This window comes from Muscardinus avellanarius (genome assembly GCF_963383645.1).
Source record: "Muscardinus avellanarius genome assembly, chromosome: 18".
Classification (NCBI taxonomy): domain Eukaryota; kingdom Metazoa; phylum Chordata; class Mammalia; order Rodentia; family Gliridae; genus Muscardinus; species Muscardinus avellanarius.
The window spans coordinates 3,040,879-3,067,729 of record NC_137804.1 but is presented as its reverse complement, the minus strand read 5'-3'; the positions used below and the strand labels follow the sequence as shown (position 1 = coordinate 3,067,729).

Genomic DNA, 26,851 nt, shown 5'->3' with positions numbered 1-26,851 from the left:
CAACAAGATGCACAGTAGTCCCGTGAACCTGGATTTTAAGTCATCAAAGACATTATTTGAAAAACTGGGGAAACTGATTATTATATATTAGATAACAGTAGTATGTTTATAATATGTGTTCAGAGTAGGATGATTATGAGTATATAACTGTCTTCCTAAATAAATTTTGAAAGCATTCACATCTGTTTGCAACTGTCAGATGCTTTAAGCCAATGTTTAAAAGTAGCTGCAAAGCCGGGCACGGGGAGGCACACCGACGGTCTCAGGACTTGGGAAGATAAGACAAGGAGGAGCCCAGGCGAGACCAGCCTTGGCGACATGAACACTCTCAGCAGCTGGGTGTGGTGGTGCCCGCTCGTCATCCCAGCATTTGGGAGGCTGAGACGGGAGAATTTTGCAAGTTTGAAGCCAGCCTCAGCTACTTAGTGAGGCCCTTTGCAACTCGGTGAGACCCTGTTTCAAAATAAAGAATAAAAATAGGGCTGAGGGTATAGCTCGGAGGTAGGCTCCATCCCTAGAACCGCAAAAAAAAAAGAAAAAAAAAGACCTTCAGCAACTTAGGAAGACCTCTTTCAAAATAAAATGTAAAAAGTGCAGAGCTAGACTGCCCTGGGTTCGATCCCCAGTTAAAAATAAAAAAAAATTAAAAAAAAGTAACCCCAAAAGGTAGGGGGAAAATATACATGGAGAAAGATCAAGAGTGAGTGAAAAAAGTCTGACAAGATGTTAACAATTGGCCGATCTAGGGAAAGGGTATTAGGGTGTTTGCTGCACTGTTTTTATAAATCTTATGTCTGAAATATTTCAAAATAAAAGTCGGGCAGACAATAGATCAACAGAAATGCTGTACAGCACACAGTGCAGGAACATGTAAACACGAGGAAGTACTGACACGACTGCATAGAGAAATACTGACGCTTGGTGGGTTGGAGAGGAGATTTATTTTTTCAGCCTTCACGCACTAATTGTGAAGGAGCCTAACGGCATCCCGGGGCGCTCCTGGCCACTCTAACGGAGACAGCCAGAGCAGGGCGGTTCTAGACAGCCCCTTAGGGAAATTAAATGACACTCGTCAAAGTAAAGAGGGACTTCAACGCAGGCACAGGGTTTTTTCCTCCCTCCGGCCTGTGAGAGAGAGAGAGAGAGAGAGAGAGAGAGAGAGAGAGAGAGAGAGTGTGTGTGTGTGTGTGTGTGTGTGTGTACGCACGCGTGCATGCGTGTATGTGCCCTGGGAACTGAACCCAACAGTTCAAGCAGTTCACGTGTGTCGTACTGGGGACTGACCCCACGTGTTCCACCTCTGAGCTACACCTCCAGCCCTTTCTAGGTTTTATTTTGAGACAAGGTCTCACTAAGTTAAAGCACACTGGCTTCAAATCTGTGGTCCTCCTGTCTCAGCCTCCCAAGTATTGGGATTATAGGCATGAGCCCTAGTACCCGGCTGGCATAGAGGATATTTAAAGCTAAAGGCTTAAAAAACGGAAAAGATGTATCTCATATTTAAACCTTGATCCTGTTGTATGAGTACTGGTCTAAACTCACAATCACAACCTTTAATTATGACTAAGTCCTATCAATTGTGTTCTAACTTATCTGTGATTTGCAAAACTTGTGGCAAAGTGTGAGATAAATGTTTAAAGGGCGCTAAATGAAGTTAACAGCAAGAGGCGTGGAAATGCACGGCGGGAGGAGGGGCTTGACGGGTGAAGACTGAACACTGCAGTGTGTGAGACATTTCAAATGACCCATTTCCCTGTAAAAATATGTTCATCAGAAACAGCCACATTCACTTAAAGCAGGCTGCCTAAGAGCGTTCTCAGCACAAATATGTTATCTCCTGTTCAACTACATGGTCCTAGGAAGTAATAAAACTATATTTATATTATTATTATTATTTATTTATTTTGGTGGTACTGGGGTTCCTGGAAGCCCTTTTACCTTCGGGCTACGCTCCCAGACCTATTTTATACTTTTTATTTGGAAACAGGGTCTCTTAAGACAGCGTAGCTGGCTTCAAACCTGCGCGATCCTCCTGTCTCTGCCTCCCAAGCGTGGGGATTACAAGCGTGCGCCAACAAGCCCGGCTCTATATTTTTTGTGATATGGAGATTGAACCCAGAGGCATTCTACCTCCAAGCTATATCTCCACACCTTATTTCTTATTTTGAAATAGGGTCTCACTAGGTTGCTATGTTGCTGAGAATGTCCTTGAACCTGTGATCCTCCTGTCTCAGCCTTCCAAGTACTGGGATTACAGGTGTGCACCACCATGCCCAGAACATTTATTTTTAATCAACCTTACTAATTTCCATTATTTCAAACTAGCCTTGGCTCTGATTAAGCTTTAAAGTATTTTAACTCTGAATTTAGAAAACATTTCATTTTTAAGACTGATTTTTCATTTCTCTCACAATCTTTATTAATTTCAATAGCCATTCTTGGTTATAATCAGTGTATATATTATTAGTCATTATAACAGAATTAACAAAAATGTTTAAATTAACCCACAGCATAATCACATGTTCATTAAACAAAAGCAAAAGAATTCCAGCAGAATGGTTAGTATCATGCAACAGGTTTGATTTTTGCACAAAAGACACAAGACATATTACTGTCCACTCACCACATGCTCACTAAGCACAGACTGACGGTTATTCAGAAGAGACCACTGCGAGCTGAGGGGAACTGCACAGCCGGGAGAAAAAAGCTCATGGGTTAGTGAAGACGCCACGTCGCTAATACGACACATCAAGTTCTAGGTTAAACGTCTGCGCCCGAAATGATCTCAGGTCTTTCTGAATCAAAATTATTCAGGCAAAGTAAAAGGAATGTAGTACCTTCCCCATCCTCAGTGTATGAGGTAGCTAAGTTTTACGTGCAACTTTCATTTAAGAACTTACACAATCTAATGAAAGGTGGACTTCATACTTTATGCACTCTTTTAACCACTGGATAAATTAAGGGGTGCTAAAGGATTTTTCACAATTCTATTAAAGTATACATTAAAACGTGATTTACAGAATCTCAATTTACTCTCAAATGTTTCTTGGAAACATGATGGTATTTGATACACAGTAGTATGTCTATATGTTGAACTTTTATTCCTAAGATGTATCAATTTCATCACTGAATAACTCAAATAAAATATCAAGAACAATTTCAGAAATGATGACCCAAACAATTTATAATTTTGTTATTTTTTTATGGGACTGGGGATTGAACCCAAGAGCACTCTACCTCTGAGCTACACCCCCAGCACTATTTTTTATTCTTCATTTTGAAACAGGGTCTCACTGTAAGTAGCTGAGGCTGGCCACGGACCTGCGATCCTCCTGTCTCAGCCTCCCAAATACTGGATTACAAATGTGTACCACCATGCCCAGCTTGAAATTATAATTTAAAAGAACTCAATCTCAAATATAATTTTTACTTTAGCAAATCTAAATAAATTCTATGCCTTATTTTAAATGGGTATAACTGAAAATCTTTAATTAGCTTCATGTTTTACTTGAAACTGGCAACATCAAAAAACAAAGCTGTTTATAAAAGCTGGGTATTTATTACCAACCTCCGAAGTACCATTTTAATTATCTTTCATAATTAACGTGAAGTTAGTAGAAAGCAGCAAAATCAAAACACAAACTAGAAAATGTTTTGCCACACACAACACAGCAACATTGATATCCTACAGGAATAGTGAAAGCACGCAGACTATGCGTGCATGTTTCCTGGATCTGTGCTTGTAAGTACCACACAACTGAAAACAACCTAAGTGAATGAAATAAAGAGGAACTGATGAGCTACCATAGAACATCTAAACGATCACAGAGTCAGCCAGGAAAAGGAACGAGGTGAACCAATTTATAATGAGATGGAATGATATGAAGGTATCTTAAATTTAACAGCAAGCTGCTATGCTTTTTTTTGTTTTGTTTTGCAGTACCTGAGATGGAACTTAGGGGCACTGTACCTCTGAGTAAACAACACCCCAGCCCTATTTTTTAGTTGTTTTTTTTTTTTTTTTTGAAACAGGGATCACTAAGTTGCGACCGGCCTCGCTAAGTAGCTGAGGCTGGCCGTGAGCCGCAATCCTCCAGTCTCAGCCTCCCGAAGGCTGGGATTACAAGCATGTACCACCACGCCCGGCTGTTATGCATTTATTTTTATATGTTAATAATTAAGTGATAAAAGAATAACCGTGAATACAAGGTTTAGAAAGTGCGGAGCTATTTACCACACTATTAGCAGACCTTGGTCTGGTCAAAACAGTTTATAGGCTGAGGGCCATCGAGGACTCTCCTTGTAGTGTATGTCTGAACTGTTGGCAACACCTCCTGAACGACGACCCCACGTTAACTTACTCTAACAGCGTCGGGATCTAAGCCATTTCACAATAACGAGTGCCTGCTTCACAAGTGTGGTATTGTTCACTGGTGTCACTTGTTATTTGCCTTTTTTTTCCAAATCCGCCTTGCCACGTCTTCCCGCTGCAAAGGGGAAGGCAAGCCTCATGCTGGGAGGGAAAAGCTTCACACTCAAAAGTCCTGATGGTTTTATGAATTCGGAGAGGTTTTAAAAATTCCAACCAGAGAAGGGAAAACACAGCACAGCAGCAGCTGCTGAAGGGTGAGGACTAACCGAGGGCTGCACACGGGCTCAGGGCGCGGCCGGGGCCCAGGGCTGGAGCCAGCACCGAGACGTGAAGTCTAGACGCAGCGTGGAGACCAGCATGGGAACCGCGCAGAGGCACAGCCGGCGGGCTGCGCAGGACGGGCGGCTCCTTCACCAGAGAGGACGTCTGCTCGCCATGGAATCAGTAAGAGCATAGCTTACGCACACACACCTCTGTATGTAGGTTTACACCACATGTGTAGGTTTTTAGGACATAAAGCCATATATAGATTTATGTCATTAAGTTTTGCTGGCCTTCTAAAGAGAAAACTGTATTTCTAGAAAAACTTACGTTTCTATATAACAAAGGAATCTCTCGATTCCAAGACATGATCTGTCATCCGACTACAATGCATTCTCATCAAATCACCTTTCTGTGTGTATGTGCATGTGTGGTACGGGCACCCAAGCCAGGCCTCACGGTGCGAGGCTGGGGCTCTACCACTAAGTTCCATCCTCAGCCCTTAACGAAATTATCACAAAGATACAGGAAACTTTCACACGCCACTTTATCAAGCGCCAAGGATCGCCCTAGCATGACAGAGGGTGACTCGCTGGACTCTAGGTTGTCCCATATTTTGGGATCTCCTCCATTTCATTCTCATTATAACTTTTTTCACATTCCCTAAGCATTTATTTTTATTATTTGAATGATACTACTTAGGCACAGCTTTTATTCCTGTACGGGTGGGTGGATATTACCTCTTCACCCTAAAGGTTGCACAGGACAACCACCATGTCCTTTCATGCCTTTGATTTTTCTACTTTCCCCACAGCAACTAGAGGAATAGGTGACTGTAGACTGAATTTACTCAAGGGGCAAAAGATAATAATGGGTGTTTAAAGGAGCAGTGGAAATGTGGGCTGTCTGTCTGGGCAGGTCAGCCTCGGGTATAAAGGAGAGTTTTTCAGGAAGGAGCAGTAAGCCACCATTTCACCCCTACCTAGAATGAATACCATCTATATCACAAGTAACATTTTTTGAAGCTTTCATTTTAGTTAAACTTTAAAAAAAAAAAAAAAAAGAAGAAAATGGGGCGTGGTGGCACATGCTTGTAATCCCAGCATTTGGGAGGCTGAGACGGGAGGATCACAGTTCATGGACAGCCTCAGCTACTTAGTGAGGCCCTTTGCAACTCAGTGACACTCTGTTTCAAATAATAAAAAGACTAAAATAAAAAAAATAGGGCTGGGAGTGTAGGTCAGAGGTAGAATGCCCTATGCCATCCACAATAATAATAACAATAATTAATAATAATAGTAATAATAATAATAAAAACAAGTAAATCAAAAGGAAGAAACCTGTCAGCTTTCAGAGCTTCTTCCATGAATCACCTCTCACACTTTACCATGCGGCTGGTTTCCCATCACACACAGCTGTGTGAGGCTGGGGTGCCATGGAAGGAGGGCTGCACAACAAATGCTGGGAGACGCAGCCCGGCGGTGTGAGAAGCGGGCCACACTCCACCAAGACAAGGAGGCCGCAGGACAGGGCTCCAGGACGTCCACACGGCTCCGTAAAGGCTCTTTCACATCACTTCAAACATTTGCTTAAGTCATAAGGACAGAACCATGCCAACAGGCCTAGACTGAATTGGAAATTTTTATTTTCACAAAGACACAGTTGTGTTGCTCAAGAAAAGAAAACCTCTGAGTACACGCAGAGAGAACTAGATGACTTATCATTTAAAACAATACTCTCTCTATTGATGAAAGGCATGCGTTATAGTGACTTTTGTAATCAAAGCATTTGTAATCAGAAATAACTAGAAACACGGCAGTGCTCTGCAGGCCATTAAATGCCAGGGCGTAGGAGCGCTAACAAAAAACAAATGTTAACCCAAGTAACAGCAACTGTGCTAGAAACAGACAACAGGTATATAATACACCCTACAATGGTGACTGGGGACAAAAGCCAAGGTGCTCGGATGAACTCAGAGGAAGGCAAGTGGAAGTGGCCAGATGTGCCTGGGACGCCGGGCTTGCTCCGGCCTGGCGGGCAGGGCTCAGGGCTGAGGAGCCTTGTGCTGGGGGCATTCGGTCTAGAGGAGGAAGCGCTCCGCTGAGGCTGTCCCCAGACTTGGGCTGAGTTCTGTGGCTTAGAATCACAACAAAGAGGAAGAAACAGAACAGGCAGCCAGGACAGGGAGGAGACGTGGTGTGTGGGGCCCGGGGCGAGCCGGGCGTTCCTGAGAAGCGTGCTGGGCTCTGGGACTCCCGGACTGCTGCTCCTGACAGAGACAGTCAGATACGCCGCGCACCCGTGAGGAGAAGGCTTTGCTGCTCAGGGAGGGGACGAAGAGAAAAGCAGCACGGGTCACACGCACAGGGGGTGGCTGCAGAGGACGGAGCTCTGCAGGCCTCGGCCAGGGTAGGAAACAAGCAGAGCCAGGGGCGGGACAGGTCCCTAGCCTCACTCTGCCTGCAGCGGTGGGCCTTCTTACTGAAGTACTAGCCAAGGGCAGAAAGAAGTCAGGCACAGGTACTTCACATAAGTTGTGAAGTATGTGTTTGTGTCATTCTTAAGTCATAGTTGATTTCATAGATTTTAGATTAATCTAGTTGTCTATCTTTCCTAAGTTAACAAAAACTCAAGTGCTTATATTATTACACCCAGAACTAATATACATAGACATAACTGAAATGTAATAGGAAACTATCTTAGAAAACATCTAATGCCATGGTATAATTGGTCTGAAGTTATTATATCCTATACCAGAACAAATGCCCTTTCTGTCCACAGCTCCAGTTCCGGAAATCCCATACCAGCAGATATGGCACCAGCCCACGCACGCTACCAGCAAGACTCCTCTTTCTTTCAAGTTATCCATTCACACTTGCCCTTGGCTAAAACTCCTACTTTTCAGGCTGCAGTATGATCAAGATTTAACATGTTTCACACTTTCTTTATCAATTCAGTCTTAATAAATGGAACAGAATATTAATAGAAGAGACCGTGATCTTCTCTAGCTTACTTCTGAAACTTACCATTAGCCGAGCGTCTTCTCTTTCCAAAATTTTCTGAGTCTGATCATCAGGGAACTTCAGTACGGTGGTTATAACTTTTGCCATGGTCTACAAGAAAAATGAGGGCGGTCACTAATAGCAGATGGACTGGCACCTTCTGACATGTCTGCTGGTGGGATTCTTTAGTGCTCTCAATGAAGGCCACAAACAAAGAAGTATGATGTGAAGGTATTAGTCAAGGAGATCACAGCCAACACTAGAATTTCAATGGAAAAGTACTCTTCACAGTGTCTGGGTTTCATTTAGGAAGATGTATTTCCAATAGCATTAAGCTGTATGAAGATCGAATGCTCTTGGCCCTTGGTCTAATTAAGGTGAAACTCCATCACTCAATCATTTGAAAAGGCTTTTTGTCTACAGAAATCTATAGTGATGTACTTCCAAGGCAAATGCTCTAAAACACCAGAATTAGCTGCGCCGAGTTCGGCGTTAACTAATCACATCATATATCTCATAAACATGGCTACTGCATGGACACGAGCATGCTCAGGAGGCGCTGTCAAGACATGCAGCACGCCAGCCTAGCAGGATTGCAAGTTACGTTTTAAAGAAACACGAGATGTTTGGTTTGGTAGAAAACATGATGGATCAACACGTTACACATGGTGGCTTGCAAAACAAGATCATACATTGTGCAGATCTAAATAAATATACCGTAAGTCAGACTGTCACCCATAAGCGCCTGGAAAATTCTCCTCAAAGGTTGAAACTCCCTATTTTGTTTCAAGATGAGGTGTTTTGAGGGAGACAGAGAGGAAAGAAGATACCGCTATGAAATAAGTAAGATAACAAGTTCAGTGCTTACATACAGAGTCGGTGGCAGGTGGCAGCCCAGACAACTGACCTGACAGCCTTCGCTAGCGCGCACAGACTCTCTCTGTGCCCGGGGTGGGGTGGGGTTCTTGGGGAGGTCATTAAGAAGGACGGCACAAAACAGTTAACCAAAAGTTTTGGAAACTCACATCATTAGGGAAAAAAAACTTCCCAGGAAGGAAGGAACTAACATTTGTCTAAGCCTAGGAAAGACACTTCACGTATTTCTAATATTTATTTCAACTGACAGATCACTAATACTGTTCCTCAATCATAAACCCCACACATTCCAAGATTTGGTTTTAGCTCTCTCCTTTTTTATCTTTGCCTTTGCCAATGCTGATGATCAAAAATAATAAAACAACTTAGTTCTTGGAGAATTCCCAAGGCACCTTACAACAATTGCATCGTTTAAATCATATTAACTAGACAGAACAGAACCTTGTATGCTCATCTGAAGTATACTGTGGCATGGAATGGCAAGAGAAACAGAAGTAGTAACCGTATCAGTGCTTCCTTTCATTAATACTTTACAGCAACTTCTTGTCTATATCTATAAAGATTATTTTTAGGAAGTACCAGACATCTAAAATTTAAGGATTCAGTTTTAGAAAGCCTTTCTCTAATTTTAATCTCAAAGTATCAAAAAGGTACACTTATATTCTTTATGAAAACCACATATACATTCATGTACAAACATGCTTAAAAAAACTGAATTGTGTGGCCAGTTATCTCTCTAATCCCAGACATCAATTCATAAACCTACCTCTAAATTAATTAGCAATCCAGAATTTGTAGCTGATTATCCAGTAAAACCTTAAAGCTTGCCAGAAAACACTTTAATGGAGAAGCCCAGATTCTGCCACACCAGGGGGGGGTGGGGGGTGGAGGGGGTCGATCAGACTGTCTAGCTGTGCGTGGGGGCCCACGCTTGTAATCCCAGTACTTGGGACAGGAGGATGGCAGGTTCAAAGCCAGCCTCAGCTACTTAGTAAGGCACTCAACAACTTAGTGAGACCCTGTTTCAAAATAAAGATTAAAAAAAAAAAATAGCAGTCAGGCGTGGTGGCACATGCTTGTAATTCCAGCATTCGGGAGGCTGACACAGGAAGATCATGGTTCTCAGACAGCCTCAGCTACTTAGTGAGGCCCTTTGTAACTCAGTGAGACCCTGTTTCAAAATAAAGAATAAAATAAAAAATAGGGCTGGGGGTAGAACTTGGAGGTAGAATCCCCCTGGGTTCCATCCCTAGTACTAGGGGAAAAAAAAGGACCAGGGGTGTAGCTTGGAGGTAGAATGCCCTTGGGTTCCATCCCCAGGATAGGAAGAAAGGAAGGAAGGGATCAGACGTCTACTCTCTCTATACCATAATAGCCTCAGGCCCTGGGCAGTAAGGAACAGTTCAAATGAGCTACCTACTTTAGAAGGAACCTCTCCTGGCAGTTTTTCTTTAGGGAGAGGCTTCTTCAGTACAATTTAGGATGAGAAACACCTCTAACTGAAAAGGAAGACAGGCTGAATTTCAGTATTAACAATACTATGGAAGGTCAAAAGCCACCCCAAAAAAAGAAAGAAAAATAAAAAAGTACATGGATAGAAAGAACTCTGTCCTATAAGAATGTGTGTAGTATTTTCATTCTTCTTTAAAAAGGTGACTGCCTCATAAAATAACCCTACGTGCAAAGGTGGCTGAAGAAACACAGAGCTGCCGTACAGAGCCCGGAGCCCTGAAGCAGCTGTGCGTGGAGACTCGCGAAGGCCTCGGCTCACTCTGGCTCATCGAAAACGTGACCTAGGCTCCACTTCAAGTTCTTTGTTAATTCTAGAAATTAGCAACCTTGGGCCTTAGTCTGGGCTGCTCCCTCTGTCCAGATTCATCCGTCAGAATCTCACCCTCCTGCTTGAGCCCGGTGTACTCGGCACCGCCCCACCCACGTCCTCCACCTCCCCACAGGCGAGGAGGAGGAGGACGCAGCACCCGCCTTCTCGGCCGCCCTGCCTTCTGCATCCCCTCGGGTACTCCTCAGCAGCGAGGGAGGTTGGCAGTTCCACTTGACGCTCCATCGTGGTTACATAAAAGGCTCCATGTGGTTAAGAGCTCACTAAATGTACAGTGAATTAAACCTGCTCCAATTCTCAGTATCAACATGCAAAACGTCACAGAGAATGGCAGGCTACTCTTTATCTTTATGTCAGAAAAGGGCAAAAGAATGAAGAGAAAGAGACAGCACTCCTCAGCACACCCCCAGCCTGCGCTGGGTGGGCCGCTGTGCCCCTGTCCCTCTCCACTGCGGCCAAGTCATGCCCTACGGCCAACCGCAGGCCCAGAAAGCATGGGCCTGGGCTTGGCTGAAGCAGCGCCGTTTCAGAACGCTGTTTGTGCAGGGTCCTTCCTCAGGGTGCTCAGACTGCAGAGCTCTCATAAACATGCGCGGTCTGCAAGAAATGGGTCAAGGCAGCCAGTCTCTTTATTTTGTAGATCAAGGAAAAGTTAGGTAAGTCATTTAGCAACAACACTTGCACCATAGCTTCACTAGTGAACCATAGATTCCCTAGTGAACCAAGGCAGCTAAGTTCTGAGAGCCTTAAAAAAATGCCTCTCTTGGTGCCAGGCGTGGTGGCGCACGCTTGTAATCCCCGCGCTTGGGAGGCCGAGACAGGAGGATTGCGCAGGTTCGAAGCCAGCCACGCACGCTGGCTTAAGAGGCCCTGTTTCCAAATAAAAAATATATAAAATAGGTCTGGGAGTGTAGCCCAGAAGTAGAAGGGCTTCCAGGAACCCCAGTACCACCAAAAAAAAAAAAAAAAAAAAGCCTCTCTTCCCTGTCCTCTACACTAAAAACAAAGCAACTTCAAACTATCCAACACTAAATACAGGAAGCTACGTCATTTTAAAAAGGACATAATAAGCCAGGTGTGGTGGTGCACGCTTGTAATCCCAGTACTTGGGAGGCTGAGACAGGAGAATCACAGGTTTGCACCCAGCCTCAGCAACTTGTGAGGCCCTCTGCAACTTAGTGAGACCCTGTTTCAAAATAAAGAATAAAATAAGGCTGGGGGTATAGCTTGGAGGTAGGATGTCTCTGAGTTCAATCCCCAGGACCACAAAAAAAAAAAAAAAAAAAAAAAAAAGACATAACAAGAGAAAGCTATATTTTACTATCTTTGTTTTAAAAAGGAGAAAATTAGTTTTAGTTGCCCCTGGAATTAACAAAAGTCCTTAAGAAAAACAAAACCAACTCTCTCCTGTGATACTTGTTCACATTCATAATTAGGTATTAAGTGTTATTTTAATCTGAAAACTAGAAATGTCATCTCTACCAACAGCCTGGTAGCTCCTGGTGTTTCACTGAATGTACAATCTAGAATCCACAATATTCTTGGAATATTTCCTTATCCTGTGCTTTATTTTAAATATATTTGCCAGCTGGGTATGGTGGTGCACAACTGTCATCTCAGTACTTGGGAGGCTGAAACAGGAGGATCCCAGGATCGAGGCCAGCTTCAGCAACTTAGTGAGGACCTCAACTTAGTGAGACTCTGAAAAATAAAATGTAAGGCTGAGCGTGGTGGTGCACGCTTGTAATCCCCGCGCTTGGGAGGCTGAGACAGGAGGATCGCGCAGGTTCGAAGCCAGCCTCAGCTACTTAGTGAGGCTCTCAGCTACTTAGTGAGACCCTGTTTCCAAATAAAATATAAAATGGGTCTGGGAGTATAGCCCGGAGGTAGAAAGCCTCTGGGTTCCACCCCCAGTACCACCAAAAATAAAAAAATAAAATAAAATAAAATAAAATGTAAAAAGGGCTTGGGATCTACAGCAGAGGCAGGCTGGCCCTGGGTTCTAATCCCAGCAAACAAACAAACAAACAAGCAAACAGTCACATCAACGCTGAGCTGGTTTACATCCAATGACTCAGCAACCCCACCAGGCACTCGTTAAGACGCACGACTCCCAAGGACAGAAAACTCATTACCCGGTTCTTAGACAAGATATACAGACAACATAAAATTCCCTCAAGGTGAAAAGCTGTAAAACGTGCCAATGCCAGAAACCATTTAACATGAAACATTTTGTCTGAGGAAAGGCTCATGAATTTCCTAAAAACATTAAATTTAATTCAAGATTTGTCAAATGTCTAACATAGGGCCCTTTTTTAAAACACTAAAGAGGATGAAGAATAAGGCAAGACTCTACATCCAAGAATTTTATAATAAATCTAACATTCTAGATTATAAAATAAATCTAGAAAAGAAATTAGCCAAGCATTATTACTACATGATGTACTGATTTTACAGTGACCAACAGTCCATGTCTATAGGAAGGATTTTCTTATAGTGACTAAAGTAAAATATTCCTAAGATCTTCCCAAGAGGCCATTGTTAATTATGAGCAATACTATCCACACTATCTTAAAGTTCTCTTGAAAACGAGATCTCTTCTAATTTCAAGATCTAAAGTCAAGAAGAAAAACAGCCACGTGCTTCATAAATTATTCTTAAGTTGAGAAAATTTAAATTCTTAGTATTTAGCATCATCCAACAAAACGTTAAGCATGAAGACTTTATAAATGTAACAAACATAAGCAAGCTCTGCCCTTGCCGTGTAGACTAGGAGCTGTAGCATAACCGTTGCCTACAATGAGCACGTGTGACCTGCTAAGAGTAAACAGCGAGTGTCATTGTGTGTATTAAAAGTGGAACATATTCCTTTCAGTGGAGCCTCATAGAAGTCACCAGACACGATTTATACCTTTGTCTCACGACCCATCATATACTCAAAAAGCACTTTCCGCAAATACTCAAACTCGGTCGGTTCTCCCAAGAGTGAGACTTCAGTATGGTACAAATTGCCACCTGCCAAATAAAAGACAAATTGAAAAGTCAAAACCAGACAGACAATTTGTTACTTAGAAAAGAGACACATTAAAAGAATCAATGGAACCAAGAAAGGCTGCGGTCTTATGTTAACTGTGCTGCACACACTAGACATTCCACCTGCTACGCTGGAAGAGAAAGCAACCATTAAAGCGAAACCACTCCCAATATTATCTCCTCCTCCTCCTCCTTTTCCTGGCACAACAATTTTATTTTTTATTTATTTAGAAAGGCAGACTGCCACGTGCAGCGCCTCATTTGGATGTGTCTGCAGTCTTGGAGGCTTGATTACCCTACGTTCTCCTACAAACGGACCTAGAAAGCTTGCTGGAGGTCCTAGCAGGGGGGCGCAGCTGCTCGTGTACCCTTGACCGAAGACCGGTCCTCCTCTATTCGGGGAAGGTCGTCCTCTTCGACCGAGCGCGTAGCTTCGGGAGGAACGCACGTGGAGCGGTAAAGGAGGAAGGGGACACCGCCTAGCCAGCCAGATCAGCCGAATCCACCCTGGCGATCAATGGGGTGACAGATGTCACAGCCAGATCGCCCTCACATCCCTGGCACAACAATTTTAAAAGGCTATATAGGTAGTACAAAGGTTCCTTAACATTGTTATTTCTCTTCTGAATATTAAGTGGCTGGCTTCAGATAGTCCACAGTAACTAAAATTACCATTTTACGTATTAAGGATTAAGTATCTCAGAATACTGTTCCAGTTTTTCAAATATTCCAGTCTGAAAATACTTAGTTTTTTTTTTTTTTTTTTTTTTTTTTTTGTGTGTGTGTGTGTGTGTGTGTGTGTGTGTGTGTGTGTTACTGGGGATGGAAACCAGGGGCATTCTACCTCTGAGCTATAACCCCAGCCCTATTTTTTATTCTTTATTTTGAAACACTGTCTCAGAGTTGTAGAGGGCCTCACTAAGTAGTTGAGGCTGTCCACAAACCACAATCCTCTTGTCTCAGCCTCCCAAATGTGGGGATTACAAGCGTACGCCATCACGCCCAGCAAAAAATACTTACTCTAAATCAAGTTTTCAAAACTGTTTGGAATACAAGATAGATAAAATAACCAGAATATGCATAAAATATCAATGTCATTATACTGATTTAAAATATCCACCTAAAATGAAAGCGTACATACTGTTCAGGTATAAGAAGTCACAGATCTGAATGAATCATCTATGCACTAAGCAGTCTAGACTTGCACCCACTTCTAGCACTATGGTACAACAGATATCTGATATCCAGGAAATAGCTAGCTGCTACATAAGAACACTCTAGCATCATAGGCAACCCCGGGCTGGCTGGCCCGGCAGCGAGGGAGCTGAGGCTCGGCCCTGGTGTGAAGGAAGGAGCTGAGCCTGAGAGGCAGCTGTGAGACCTGCGGGTGCACTGGGTCCACCTGGATGTGACCAGGAACCTACTCCGAGGGGAAATAACTCAGAGCGGTAAGACTCTTTCAAGCACGGATTCTGAAACTAAAAAATAAACTCACTGAAGACCAGGTATGCCCATGGCATCCAGCAGAAGCACACAACACTCTGACAAAAAGTCTTCATCTAGGACCCTCCAAATTAACAGTTACAGTCATATCCGTTTTCAATTTACAAGAAATATAAATCCGCACACCAGAGGAGACAAACCCTCATGGATGAGAATGTTGACCCTGATATTGAAATTATTACATACAAATGACAAATTAACCATGCTTGAATGAATTTGTTCTGCTGGATCGAGAGCATGCCCCAAGGCGTAGGTGCTGAAGGCCTGGTCCCCTATGGGAGCCGAGGGCGCTCTGGGGAGGTGACCAATCAGAGGGCTTGACTCCAGGGGTCAACACACTGGCAGGGTCGTCATCTGATGCACTGTAGGAGGGGAGGGCGTCCAGAGGCGGGCCTCGGTGGGGGAAGCAGGTCACGAGGGGTGTCTCCACAGGCCTCCCGTGGTCCTGGGTACACCTGTTCCTCTCCCCGGTCCATCGTCCCCTCTGATCTCTCTGCTCCTGGCCACCAGATGAGTAGCTTTGCTCCACAAGAGCCTTCTGCTGTGACGTGCTGCCTCACTAGGCCCAGAGACTGTCCGAGGGCAAGGGGACACTCTCTGGCCTTATTCTGCCAGTGGTTATCTGGTTGTATACACCTGTCAATTGTCTAAAAAGGTGAACTGTACTATATGTCATATATGATCAATACCCTGAATTATTTTAAAAATTGAAAAAATATCAGGCAATAACACTAACCAGCAAGATAACAAACATAGTAAGGTTTCAATTATGAATTGTTAAAAAGAGGCTCTGAACACCACATTTTAGAGTGGTCTGGAAACAATCCAAAGCCACCCTTTTATTTAATTAAAGACTGTCTAATATGTTAGTTCATACCAATAAGAGCTTTCAAAACACAAGGGGGCCGACAGTGACAGTGAAATGGATTAGGCCGTGGATGCTGAGGGCGAAAGCCACTTCACCGTGGCACTGGTGCATCCCACGAGGAAACAAAGCTCCACTCTGCACTTGGCAAAAAAAAAACAACTCCCCCCACAGTGGGGCCAGAAACTGAAGCGCAGAGGATGGACAATGATCACAAGACTATTCAGAAATCATGATCTGCCGGGGTGGGGCACCCACTTCTGATCCCAGTACTTGGAGGTTGAGAAAGGAGGATCACAGGTTTAAGACCAGCCTCCGCAATTTAGCAAGACCCTGTTTCAAAATAAAAAAGCAAAAAAATCGGGCTTAAGGTACAGCTCGAAGATAGACTGCCTCTGAGTTCCATCCCCAGTATCACACACAAAAAAGAATCTTTTTGAATATAAGAATATTTATGAAATTAGTTTCTTCTTAAGTATTGGTTTAAATTGAGTGAATACAGCATTACTTTAAGAGCAAAAGCAGCTAAAACCCTGGCGAGAGCAAGTGTGTGTGTGCTCATGGGTTATATGTATGTCTGTGTACACAAACGCACCACAAACACACCAGCAGCCACCGGGCCACCTGGAGAGTGGAGAGTAAAGGGGAGGCCGCAGTCTCATGTCACGACACAGCACTATTTGTTTTTAACCACACTTGCGCATTAATCTTTGTATTAGATTACTGTCATCCTTTCCTTAAAATTCTATTACTGCCGGGCGTGGTGGCGCACGCTTGTCATCCCCGCGCTTGGGAGGCGGAGACAGGAGGATCGCGCAGGTTCGAAGCCAGCCGCGCTGGCTTAAGAGACCCTGTTTCCAAGTAAAAAATATAAAATAGGTCTGGGAGTGTAGCCCAGAGGTAGAAGGCCCCTGGGTTCCATCTCCAGTACCACCATAAAAACTCCATTACTAATAAATCCTCATAAACAGTGGAATGGTAGTTATCAGAGGTGGACTAGGGAGAGCTGTTCAAAGTACACAAGATTTCAAATAGCCAGGAGGAACAAGCTCAAGAGATCTACTGTACAGCACAAGGACTACAGTCAACAATGTATCATTTCTTCAAAATCACTAAGAGTAGATCTGAAGTGCTCTACAAAAGGATGTGAACCGTGTGAGGAACGGCACCTTAATACACTCATTTAGAAGGCCGGGCGCGGTGGGCACGCTTGTCATCCCAGCAATCGGGAGGCTGAGATCGGAGGATCGGGGTTCGCTGACAGCCTCAGCTACTTAGTGAGGCCCCTTGCAACTTAGTGAGACCTGCTTTCAAAATAAAGGATAAAAAACAGGGCTGGGGTATAGCTCGGAGGTAGAATGCCTGTGGGTTCCATCCCCGGTACAGCAAAATAAATAAATAAATAAGCTAATTTAGGCATTCTGCAATTAATCCTCATTTCAAAACATCAAGTTGAAGACCATAAATATATATAATTTTTGTCAAAAAAGAATATAGATAAGCAAAGACGAAAACAAAAATCATCCATAAACCTGCCAGTGAGAGACTACCATGGACTACACGATGGGAAAAGCACCTCACCTTTGTATGGCGTCCCCACCGTGGCTGCATATACATTCTTCTCATATTCCTTTAAACGGTCTTCTAAACTGTGAATCTAAAAATAACAAATATTCAGATGCTATCATAAGATTCATATGGAGCCGTCTGTGAGTAAAGGAACGACTGCTGTGTGAAGGTATCACTACCGGGAGTGGGTGGGGCCTCACAGGAATCACACCGAGCCCTGCGGCTCTGAACCTCATGAAGATGTATGACCACAAGGCACCAATAGAGAAGGATAAAAAAAAAGAGAAACAGAGCATCGTAGCCACTAGATTCTTGAATGCTGAAGACAGAGTACAGGCAAATGGCATTGAAAGAAAGTTTCTGAGCTAGGAACGAAAAGTTCCTAAGAACAAAGGAAAAAATATGAATTGAATTTTGTTTAAATTATGAACCTTTGTGCATCAAAGGATAGTATCAAGAAAGTGAAAACATGTACAGAATGAGAGAAAATACTTGTAAATCATATATCTGATGAAGAACTTGAATCCTGAATATATAAAGAGCATTTACATTTAAAAAAAACCCATCAACCCAACTCAAAAAATGACCAACATATTTTCCCTTTGATAAGCCAAAAATAACTTCTCTAAGTTATTTAGATGTATACAAACACAAATTGTTATCCAAAATATTGAATTCTAGAAATAACAGGATTCAAATGTTCTTGGTTAAACATACGTGAGCATGAATTTATAGAGAACCTCTAACACCTCTGGATTTGGAAGTAAAATTTCCTGTGCGAGACAGAAGAATTACGAAGCCAACTATTAAATCACTATTAAGTCAGTTACTTAAAATTTAGTTAAACGAGCCCCAAGAACATACCAACATAAACTTAGTGCGAAATAAAAGGCACCACTCAGCCTGTACCTGCTCTCTGAACTCCTGCTCCTTCAACTTTGAATCGCTAATCAGAGTAGTCTTCTGTGCCAGCTGCGTCTGAGAGAAGAAAAGGCCAGATGTGAAATGCACGCGGCTTTCCTCACTGCCGACGCCATCTGTCCACTGTGGCAGAAATTCTTCCTCGGTGACAGTCTCCTCTATGTTTTCACTTACAAAAAAGAATGTCCCCAAAATGCAGTATTTTTAGTCAAATTCGAGGAAGAACTTATCTTACCTGTAGTGCCATAATTGTTACCTAAAAAGGGAAAAGAAAAAAATGAGGGTATACAACAAAAACTACAAGTAAAGAAACAATAAAACAAAGCCATATGAAATTAAAAGAAAATAAGCCGGTGGTATAGTCCTAAGCGAATGGTCATACTGGAGCTAAAGTATGGAGCAAACTTTAAATGTTGCCTTTAAACCTGGTCTGGCTCACAAGCTCAGAGGAGCACAAAGGAAAAGGTCTGAAGCCACTGGCCGGCTTTTAACAGTGATCACCACCTGAGGGGGGCTGCTACCCCAAATAAGGGTTTGTTTTTTTTCTGTAGTCTTCTGCATTACTGGACTCTTACAACAGGAATATGTGCATGTATTACTTGTACAATTTCTTAAAATTGAGTGAGGCATGAGAATGACAATATTTGCAAGAAATATGTGAAACCAACTCAAATCCCTCTCACTTTATCATTGCCGGGGCTCTCCTCCTCCTGAAGCCTTTGCTGGTATTTTTCCTGCAGTTCCTCGAGCTGAGTTTGCAGGTCCTTGACTTTTGCAGTCATTTCTTCTTCACGAGCCTTTGGAATTTAAAAAAAAAAAAAGTGTTAACAACCTCAGAAGAACACTGTAGAGAGGGAACATGGCACAGAGAACACTAACTCTGTAGAAGCGGGTTTTGAGACACACGGTCCTATTTTTGATTCGTTACTATTCTCTGAACAGCTTCCCGCGGGCTCCCTTTCCAGCCGAGCCCTGCCATGCTGCTCACTGTTCCCAACTTTCCCGCCTTCACTCCCTCTGCCCCCGCCCAGGTGAACAAGCTGTTTCTTTCCCCTTACACTAGGCTCCTCCGGTATTCAGCATCAGGTGTGGAACGGTGCTGAGACAGAACTACAATACACACCCTGATTTTTAGTACTTCTCTACTGGGATTTGTTTATCAGAAAATATTCATTAAAAAAGTAGTAGATATTTTAGCCGGGCTGGTGGTACACGCTTGTTATCCCTGCGCTTGGGAGGCAGAGACAGGAGGATCGCACAGGTTCGAAGCCAGCCTCGCTGGCTTAAATAAACAGCCTCACTGTTTCCAAATAAAAATATAAAAAATAGTGTCTGGAAGTGTAGCCTGGAGGTAGAAGGGTTTCCAGGAACCCCAGTACCACACACACACACAAAAAGTAGTAGATATTTTTAGACTGTCCAACCAGCTGGCAACTTAGTGATCACAAGATGTTGGCGTGCTCCTTGTGGGCCTCCCCACCCCCTTTGGATGGGCTGCATGTCAACAGCTGGTCCTCTATCCTACTTCGGCAAACCTGAATGCACAACTCCTATATATCTATCCCCAAACTGCACCAACAGTTCTTCAAGGTAGAATGGTCAACCAAAATCTATTCTTGAAAAAAGAAAAGTAGTTACTGTCGAACGTGTTGATAACCAATGTAATGTATCTATTTGTCCAGCTTTGCAAAATCAGAAAAAGCACTATGTCACTTTTGGCCCAATGGACCTACTTAGGAAATCTGGCATGCAGATCATCTTTCTCCTCTGCCTTGACTGTTCGGTACCAGGCTGCTGCTCACCTTTACATTCCTACCTCTCCCTTGGGAACTGCTGTGGTTTACTATACTACACAAAGCAATTCAGGACTCTCCGCAGTCTTATAAATCTTGCAATAACCTCTGTACTGAAAGAACATTTGGAATTGGAATATTGACCTGATTTGAATAATGAAGACAAGTGACTGCTGACTCAAGAAACTTAACAGGAAAAACAAGCACAGACAGGTATCTGATTTAACAGATGCTGATTTTCCAGAAACAAGAGAAGTATTCTCTAAGACAAAACAAAAACAAATGGTTTTGTACCCTACGCCACAAGACAAGACACTGAGCCACAGTATACTTGAAAGTCTAATTTTAAATACCACTTGTTCTGAAACTTTCTTAGACTAGTTGAAGAAAACAAACCCCTCTCTCAACATCAGCACAGCAGCTGGCCCAGCGAGGACCTTGTTGACCTGGCCGCCACATCTACACACTGTCGGCCAGAAACTGCTGTTCAAGGAGCATGCCCTGGGTCCTGGGGCACTGCATGTATTCTACCGTGGCAGATCACATGTGCTTGTCAGTGTCCATGTGTTTGAGCCTGGTTTGAAAGGACATACTTGCATGGCTACCTACTCAGTTGGACCCAGATTTAATATGACAATTGGCCACGTCAGACATTAGCTGTGATAGCTGGGGGATACCATTATCTATGGCAGCCCTCTAAGATTTAGAAAAAAAATCCTTGATGAGTTGTTTCTAACTTAAATAGTTCTGGAGCTGCAGTTCAGCTCAGTGGTATAACAAATACTTACCTAGCACATGCATAGCCCAGGACCTCTAGTACCACACACACAAAAAAAAACAGATTGGGAATTTGTAAAATCTTTTTAGGGTAGGGGTTAAATCAGTGATGTGTACATGTATGTACATACAAGTTTTTTACCCCAATATGATGTATGAATATAATGCACCAATAAAAAATTTGAAAAATTAGAGACTTCCGGGAAGGTGGCGACCGAGAAAAGCAGGGCTTAAGAGCCCCGCTAAAAACTAATCTCCATTACCACAAAATCAGTGCCTTTCACAGCCAGAAAACACCATCACCAGAGAAACAAAAAAAAATCACCAGGCTCCAGAGAGGAAGGGGCTCAGAACAAAGGTCAGAGCCACAGAGGAGATACACCGGCCTCACGCCCGAGGACATGGCAGCAGCGCCTTACTGCCGGCGGCAGCGGCGAGTTCACCGGACGGCTACAACGAGCCAAGGTGAGCCGCTGCGGAACAGCCGGGCGGGATTTTTCGGCGCAGGGAGCATCTAAAGCTCCCAGTGGCTGAGCTCAGCACACGCTGCAGGGACTCAGAGCAGAGCTCAAAAACAGAGAACAAATACGCCAGCCTCACGGCCGAGGGTGTGGCAGAGGCGCCATATTGCCACCGGCGGCAGCAGCAGCAAATTCACTGAGTCCACTGCAGCTCGATCTGCGTACTCAACAACAGTGAGTCAAATTGCGGGCCCCAGAGGAAAAATCCCAGTACTGCACTCCCAGGGACTTGACCCAGTGGAGGAGTGGCGGTGGCAGAGATATCACACCATAGGAGAACGCCCAACCTGGCATCCCCCATGGTCTAAAGCAGCCTCTATTGACTCCCTGGGTCTGAGACTTTATGATACAACCCAGTAAAGGAGTAGTGGTGACTGAGATACCACAGACTCGAGATCCAGAGCACCGTAAGTGAAGTCATAGTGACCCAAGGGAAGAACCCAGAGAAGGCACAAACTCCCGAAATCATGGGAAAGAGGAATAACAATGGGGCAATGAATGCCCACAACCCCACAACATCAGAACCCGATAAAACAGAAATTCAGAGATTTCTAGAAGATCAAATCAGGAAAATAACTGTAGAAATAATAGAGGTGTTTCGAAAAGAATTCAGAGAGAGCCAAAAAGAGATAAGGATGCAATTAATGAAGTAAAGGCCTCAATTCAAAGTACAAAGAACCGATTAGACCACATGGAGAACAGAATCTCGCTCTTAGAAGATGATCAATCCAAAAATGAACACATAGTTTCTAATCTAGAAAAAAATATCCAACAGCAGGAATCTGACATTGAAGAAATATGGGCCCATTTTAAGAGTGCTAACCTAAGAATAATTGGAATAGAGGAGGGAAAAGAAAGTGAAACCAAAGGGATCAACAATCTCTTGAAAGAAGTAATAGCAGAAAATTTTCCAAACATAGAGCAAGAGGTCGATACACAGGTCCAGGAAACTTATAGAACTCCCTTTAGACAGGATCAGAGAAGAGGATCCCCACGCCACATAATTGTCAAAATGACCAATGTGGAAGCCAAGCAGAGAATCTTAAAGGCAACAAAAACAAAGGGCCAAGTGACATTCAGAGGCAAACCAATTAGAATCACTCCAGACTTCCCAAACCAAGTCATGAGAGCCAGTAGGGCTTGGAGTAACGTATTCCAAACTCTGAAAGAAAACAACTTCCAGCCAAAAATTTCCTACCCAGCAAAACTTTCTATCAAATTAGATGGAGAAATAAGAAGCTTCCATGACAAACAGAAACTGAAGGAATTTATGTCTTCAAAACCAGCACTAGAGAAAATACTCAAAGAGATTAACTACAAAGAAGAAATAGGTAACACACACCAGAACCAGACAACTAAGATTGGTTATCTGTGGAGATTCATTACTTATGTTAGTCTTTTATCTATCTCTAAATTGTATTGTTTGCTTTTATTGTTAATTTTTAGGAATTCTAGTTGGAATATTAATATACCTTCAGATATAGCATTTAGAAATATTTTATCCCATTCAATCAGTAACTTTTAACTCTGTTTACATTGTCTTTGGATATACAATATTTTTTTTTTTTTTTTAGGGAGTTTGTATACTCTTCTGTTGCCTGTGCCATTGAAATCATATCCAAGAAATCACTGCCAATTTCAGTGTTGTGAGGTTTTATGACCCAGATTTTCTTCTAAAAGTTTATAGTCCTAAGATTTATATTTAGGTCTTTTATCTATTTTGAGTTAATATTTGTATATGGTGTTAGGTAAGGGTCCAATTTTATTCTTTTTCATGTAATTATTATTTTTCAACAATATTTAGTTAAAAGATTATTATTTCCCCCACCAAATGTTCGTGGAAACCTTGTCAAAAATAACTTGACAATATATGAAAGAATTTAGCTCTAGGCTTTTATTTAACTCCAATGGTTTATATATCTGCCGTTAGAACAGTACTACACTGTTTCAATTATTGTAGCTTTATATGGTTTGAAATCAGAAAATATATATCTTCTAGCTTTGTTCTTTTTCAAGATCGTTTTGGGTATCTAGAGTCCATATTCTATATTAGGATAGATTTTTTTTCTGAAAAATAAATATATAAATATATGATAGTTTCACCTAAAAAAAAAAAGAAATATTCTCTGGTAAGAAAGAAAGAAAAATAAAATATTGAAATGTTATCTTTAAGTTATCAAAAGCTTGGTATCAGACAAATGAAACTGTTATGTGAGAATATCATTTTTAATTTTGGATAAATTGCTATAATACTAGATGTCAACCACTAAGGCAAGCATGGGAAGGAGGGATGGAGAGGGAATAGGGTGGGGATCGGGTGGGGGCTGACTGGGCGATGTGTGCATGTATGCTTACAAAAGTTTGTATCCCACTATGATGTATGAATACAGTGCACCAATAAAAAATTTAAAAAAATTGAAAAATAAAAAAAAATCTTTTTAGACTTAGGAAAGAAGAAAAAAGACAAGAAGAAAGGAAGTTTGTTTTTAAGTATACTTTTTAACAATATTTTGATCTTTTAACCATGTGATTCAATTTTTTTAGAGTTAAATCTAAAACTTTTTAGAAAAATCTGAAAGAAAATAACACCTGCATTAGTTCATGAAGTCTGAGAGGACTTTTTCAGACACACAGAAACCACGAGCAAAGGTACAACATGGTTAAGAGAAACAGGCTGAAGGGGTGTCTGGCTAGAACTCGACTAGCGCGGGCGCCACTGGGGCCATGGGACGTGTTGGGCATATTTAGGAGACCAAAAGGTCACATCTTCCTTTCATGATAAAAAATAAATCTGATGACGCCGGGTGTGGTGGTGCACGCTTGTAATCCCCGTGCTTGGGAGGCAAAGACAGGAGGATCACGCAGGTTCGAAGCCAGCAGAGCTGACTTAAGAGACCCTGTTTCAAAAATATAAAATAGGTCTGGGAGTGTAGCCTGGAGGTAGAAGGGCTTCCAGGAACCCCAGTACCACCAAAAAAAAAAAAAAAAAAAAAAAAAAAAAAAAAATCTGATGAGAACAAATATGTTAACTATGCTGAACTTACTTTTCCTTTTGCAAAAAAAAAAAAAAATCTAAAATAATTAAGCTAACTGTAACGTATCTTCCAATTCTTACATTCACTAAGCATTCAAGAAGTAATATATGTGTACACAGATACTCTGGAAGCATAAGAAAATGTGAAATTATTTAAATCTTTTGAGACTGATACTAGGATTACAAGTAACCTGGAAATAACTCAATGTATACATAGGAATATATGCAGGTTATATACAAAGATAACACCATTTTTATATAAGACACTTAAGCTTCTGCAGATTTTGGTATGGGGAAAGTGGTAAGAGGTTGATGCTGAAACCAGTTCCTGTGTGTGTGTGTGTGTGTGTAAATGTATATATCCATTCTTTCAAATTCACTGCCAAACGTTATACAAAGGTGGCATTTATAGGCTTATATCACATACTGGAACTTTAGCCATTTCAATTACATTTAAAGTAACTGTCAGCGGGCGTAGTGGCACTTGCTTGTAATCCCCGCGCTTGGGAGGCGGAGACAGGAGAACTGTGCAGGTTCAAAGCCGGCCTTGCTAGCTTAAGAGACCCTGTTTCTGAATAAAAAATATAAAAAATAGGTCTGGGAGTGTAGCCTGGAGATAGAAGGGTTTCCAGGAACCCCAGTACCACCAAAAATAAAAAATAAAATAATTATTTTAAGTATTATCATAATCTGTTCTTGGCTTTGACATCTACTGCTAAGTTGAGGCATGACTTTCAGATTTTGTAACCTTAATCATGAAATGAGTCTTGGCATATAGTAAAGCTTGGAGTAATAAAATAACTGAAGGATCTGTTACCAACTGAGACTAATTTACACTGTTTTACATCTAAAACCATTCATGGGGTCCAGAGTACTCACTAGCATCAGGACAAACGTCCCCATCCCTCTGTGCTGGGGGGGGGGGCATTCCAGAGGCGCTCTATTTGCCACTGGCCTACATCCCGCCCCTTTTTATTTCCAGGCAGAGCCTCCCTGACCGGCCCAGGCTGGCCTTGAACTTGCGATTGTCTTACTGCGATCTACTGCGTAGTTGAGATTGCAGGCATGCACCATCAAGCCCACTCCTGGTTTACCATCATGGCTGCCACAGCACTAGGTGAATAAGAACTACGACCCAAAATTCCACTAGATAGAAACATTTGACTAATGCACTCTATTTCCCCCCAATTTTTCCCCCTTTGAGACTAATGTAAACGATGCAAACTGAGCCGGGAGGAGTAAAGTTAACTGGCTTGCCCACAGGATCCCTGCTAAGTTCACCTGCCTCACTCAAACACACATGGCCCCTTACTAGGACTTCACTCACACGAGTCTCCACTGCTCTCGTCTGGCTCTCGGGGCCAGGCTGAACCTTTGTGGGAGAAGGAGAAGGGCGCCTCTGCTTCCCCGCGTACCTCGCTGTGCCTCAGAGCTGCGAGCGGGTGGTGCTCACTGGGCACCACAATCTGATCAAAACCACAACCCTGGCAGAAATCAATTAGACTCTCCATAAATCTACATAGTGTATGCAAAGTACTAATTTAAGTATTTTTAAAGAAAACCCTCTACGTAAGCAAAACAGGAAATTCTGAAGACTATCATGAAATCTATTATAGTTAAATTTAAAAGAGGAAGAAAATAAGGTACATCAAGGATTTCTTCATATCTTTGGGCTGTTCTTTTTAGATCGTCATCTTTCTCTGAGATTTTTCTATGTAACCGATTTGTCTCTTCCTGGTGACTTTCCACAAGTTCAGCTTCCACCTCCTGGGCCTTGTCTAATAAAAAGCAATTGAGATACATAAGAAAACACAATTAGTCACAACTGACTACATGCCACAATCAGTAAAAACCCTCGTTTTGATAAAATTCAACGTAGTGCAAGCATTACAAGATGTTTAATGAGACACCCAGCCCAACACTGGCCACATGATAAAAAGTAGCCTCCTACCGAGCACATGTGTAATTACATGTCTTCACAAGGTAATCATTAGCAGAGCTTTCCGATCCCTTCATTTGCTCCTCCCTCTGGAGGGCAAGTCACTGCCAGGCAGGGCAGGGCAGAGAGCTCTCTAGAGCATCAAGTAGAGAACTTTCTTGGGCAAAGATTCTTCTCCCAGTTCAACAACTTATAGAATTTACCACAGTGCAAGACAGAGCAAGCTTAGGTTACAGTGTCTACTGACTGTGCTCCCCCCCATTCGCCCAAAATCGCACTTACTGATGGTTTCTTTAATGGTTGTTTCCAGCTCCTGTTCCTTTTGTGCCAGGTGGGTATTAAATTCTCTCATCAGCTGCTTTAATGTGGAATTGTGCTTCAACTCAAGATCTTCCTGCTCCTGTCTGAGTAACAAATATGTAAAAAATAAACCGCTGCCAGCCAAAGAACACTTTGCAAAGTGTTACCTGGTCTTGAAACAGTGCCTACAGGATGATCTTGCTACTATGAAAACAACTGTAAATGTGTGTGGCCAGGTACAGAAA

The 26,851-nt window shown here is 42.5% G+C and overlaps 1 protein-coding gene across 1 annotated transcript in view; it reads right to left on the bottom strand.

Annotated features, from left to right (window-relative positions):
- Positions 1-4,656: 4,656 nt before the first annotated feature.
- Positions 4,657-26,851, bottom strand: part of GOLGA4 (golgin A4) — a gene marked incomplete at both ends in the record, with an annotated part of 73,044 nt that continues 50,849 nt past the window's right edge. Inside the window, 9 exons of the mRNA XM_080715863.1 lie at positions 4,657-4,760; positions 7,647-7,746; positions 13,263-13,366; positions 17,334-17,409; positions 18,231-18,299; positions 18,478-18,498; positions 18,926-19,039; positions 26,015-26,145; positions 26,589-26,710. Coding sequence (XP_080571989.1) covers positions 4,657-4,760; positions 7,647-7,746; positions 13,263-13,366; positions 17,334-17,409; positions 18,231-18,299; positions 18,478-18,498; positions 18,926-19,039; positions 26,015-26,145; positions 26,589-26,710 — 841 coding nt within the window. The remainder of the gene's footprint in view (positions 4,761-7,646; positions 7,747-13,262; positions 13,367-17,333; positions 17,410-18,230; positions 18,300-18,477; positions 18,499-18,925; positions 19,040-26,014; positions 26,146-26,588; positions 26,711-26,851) is intronic.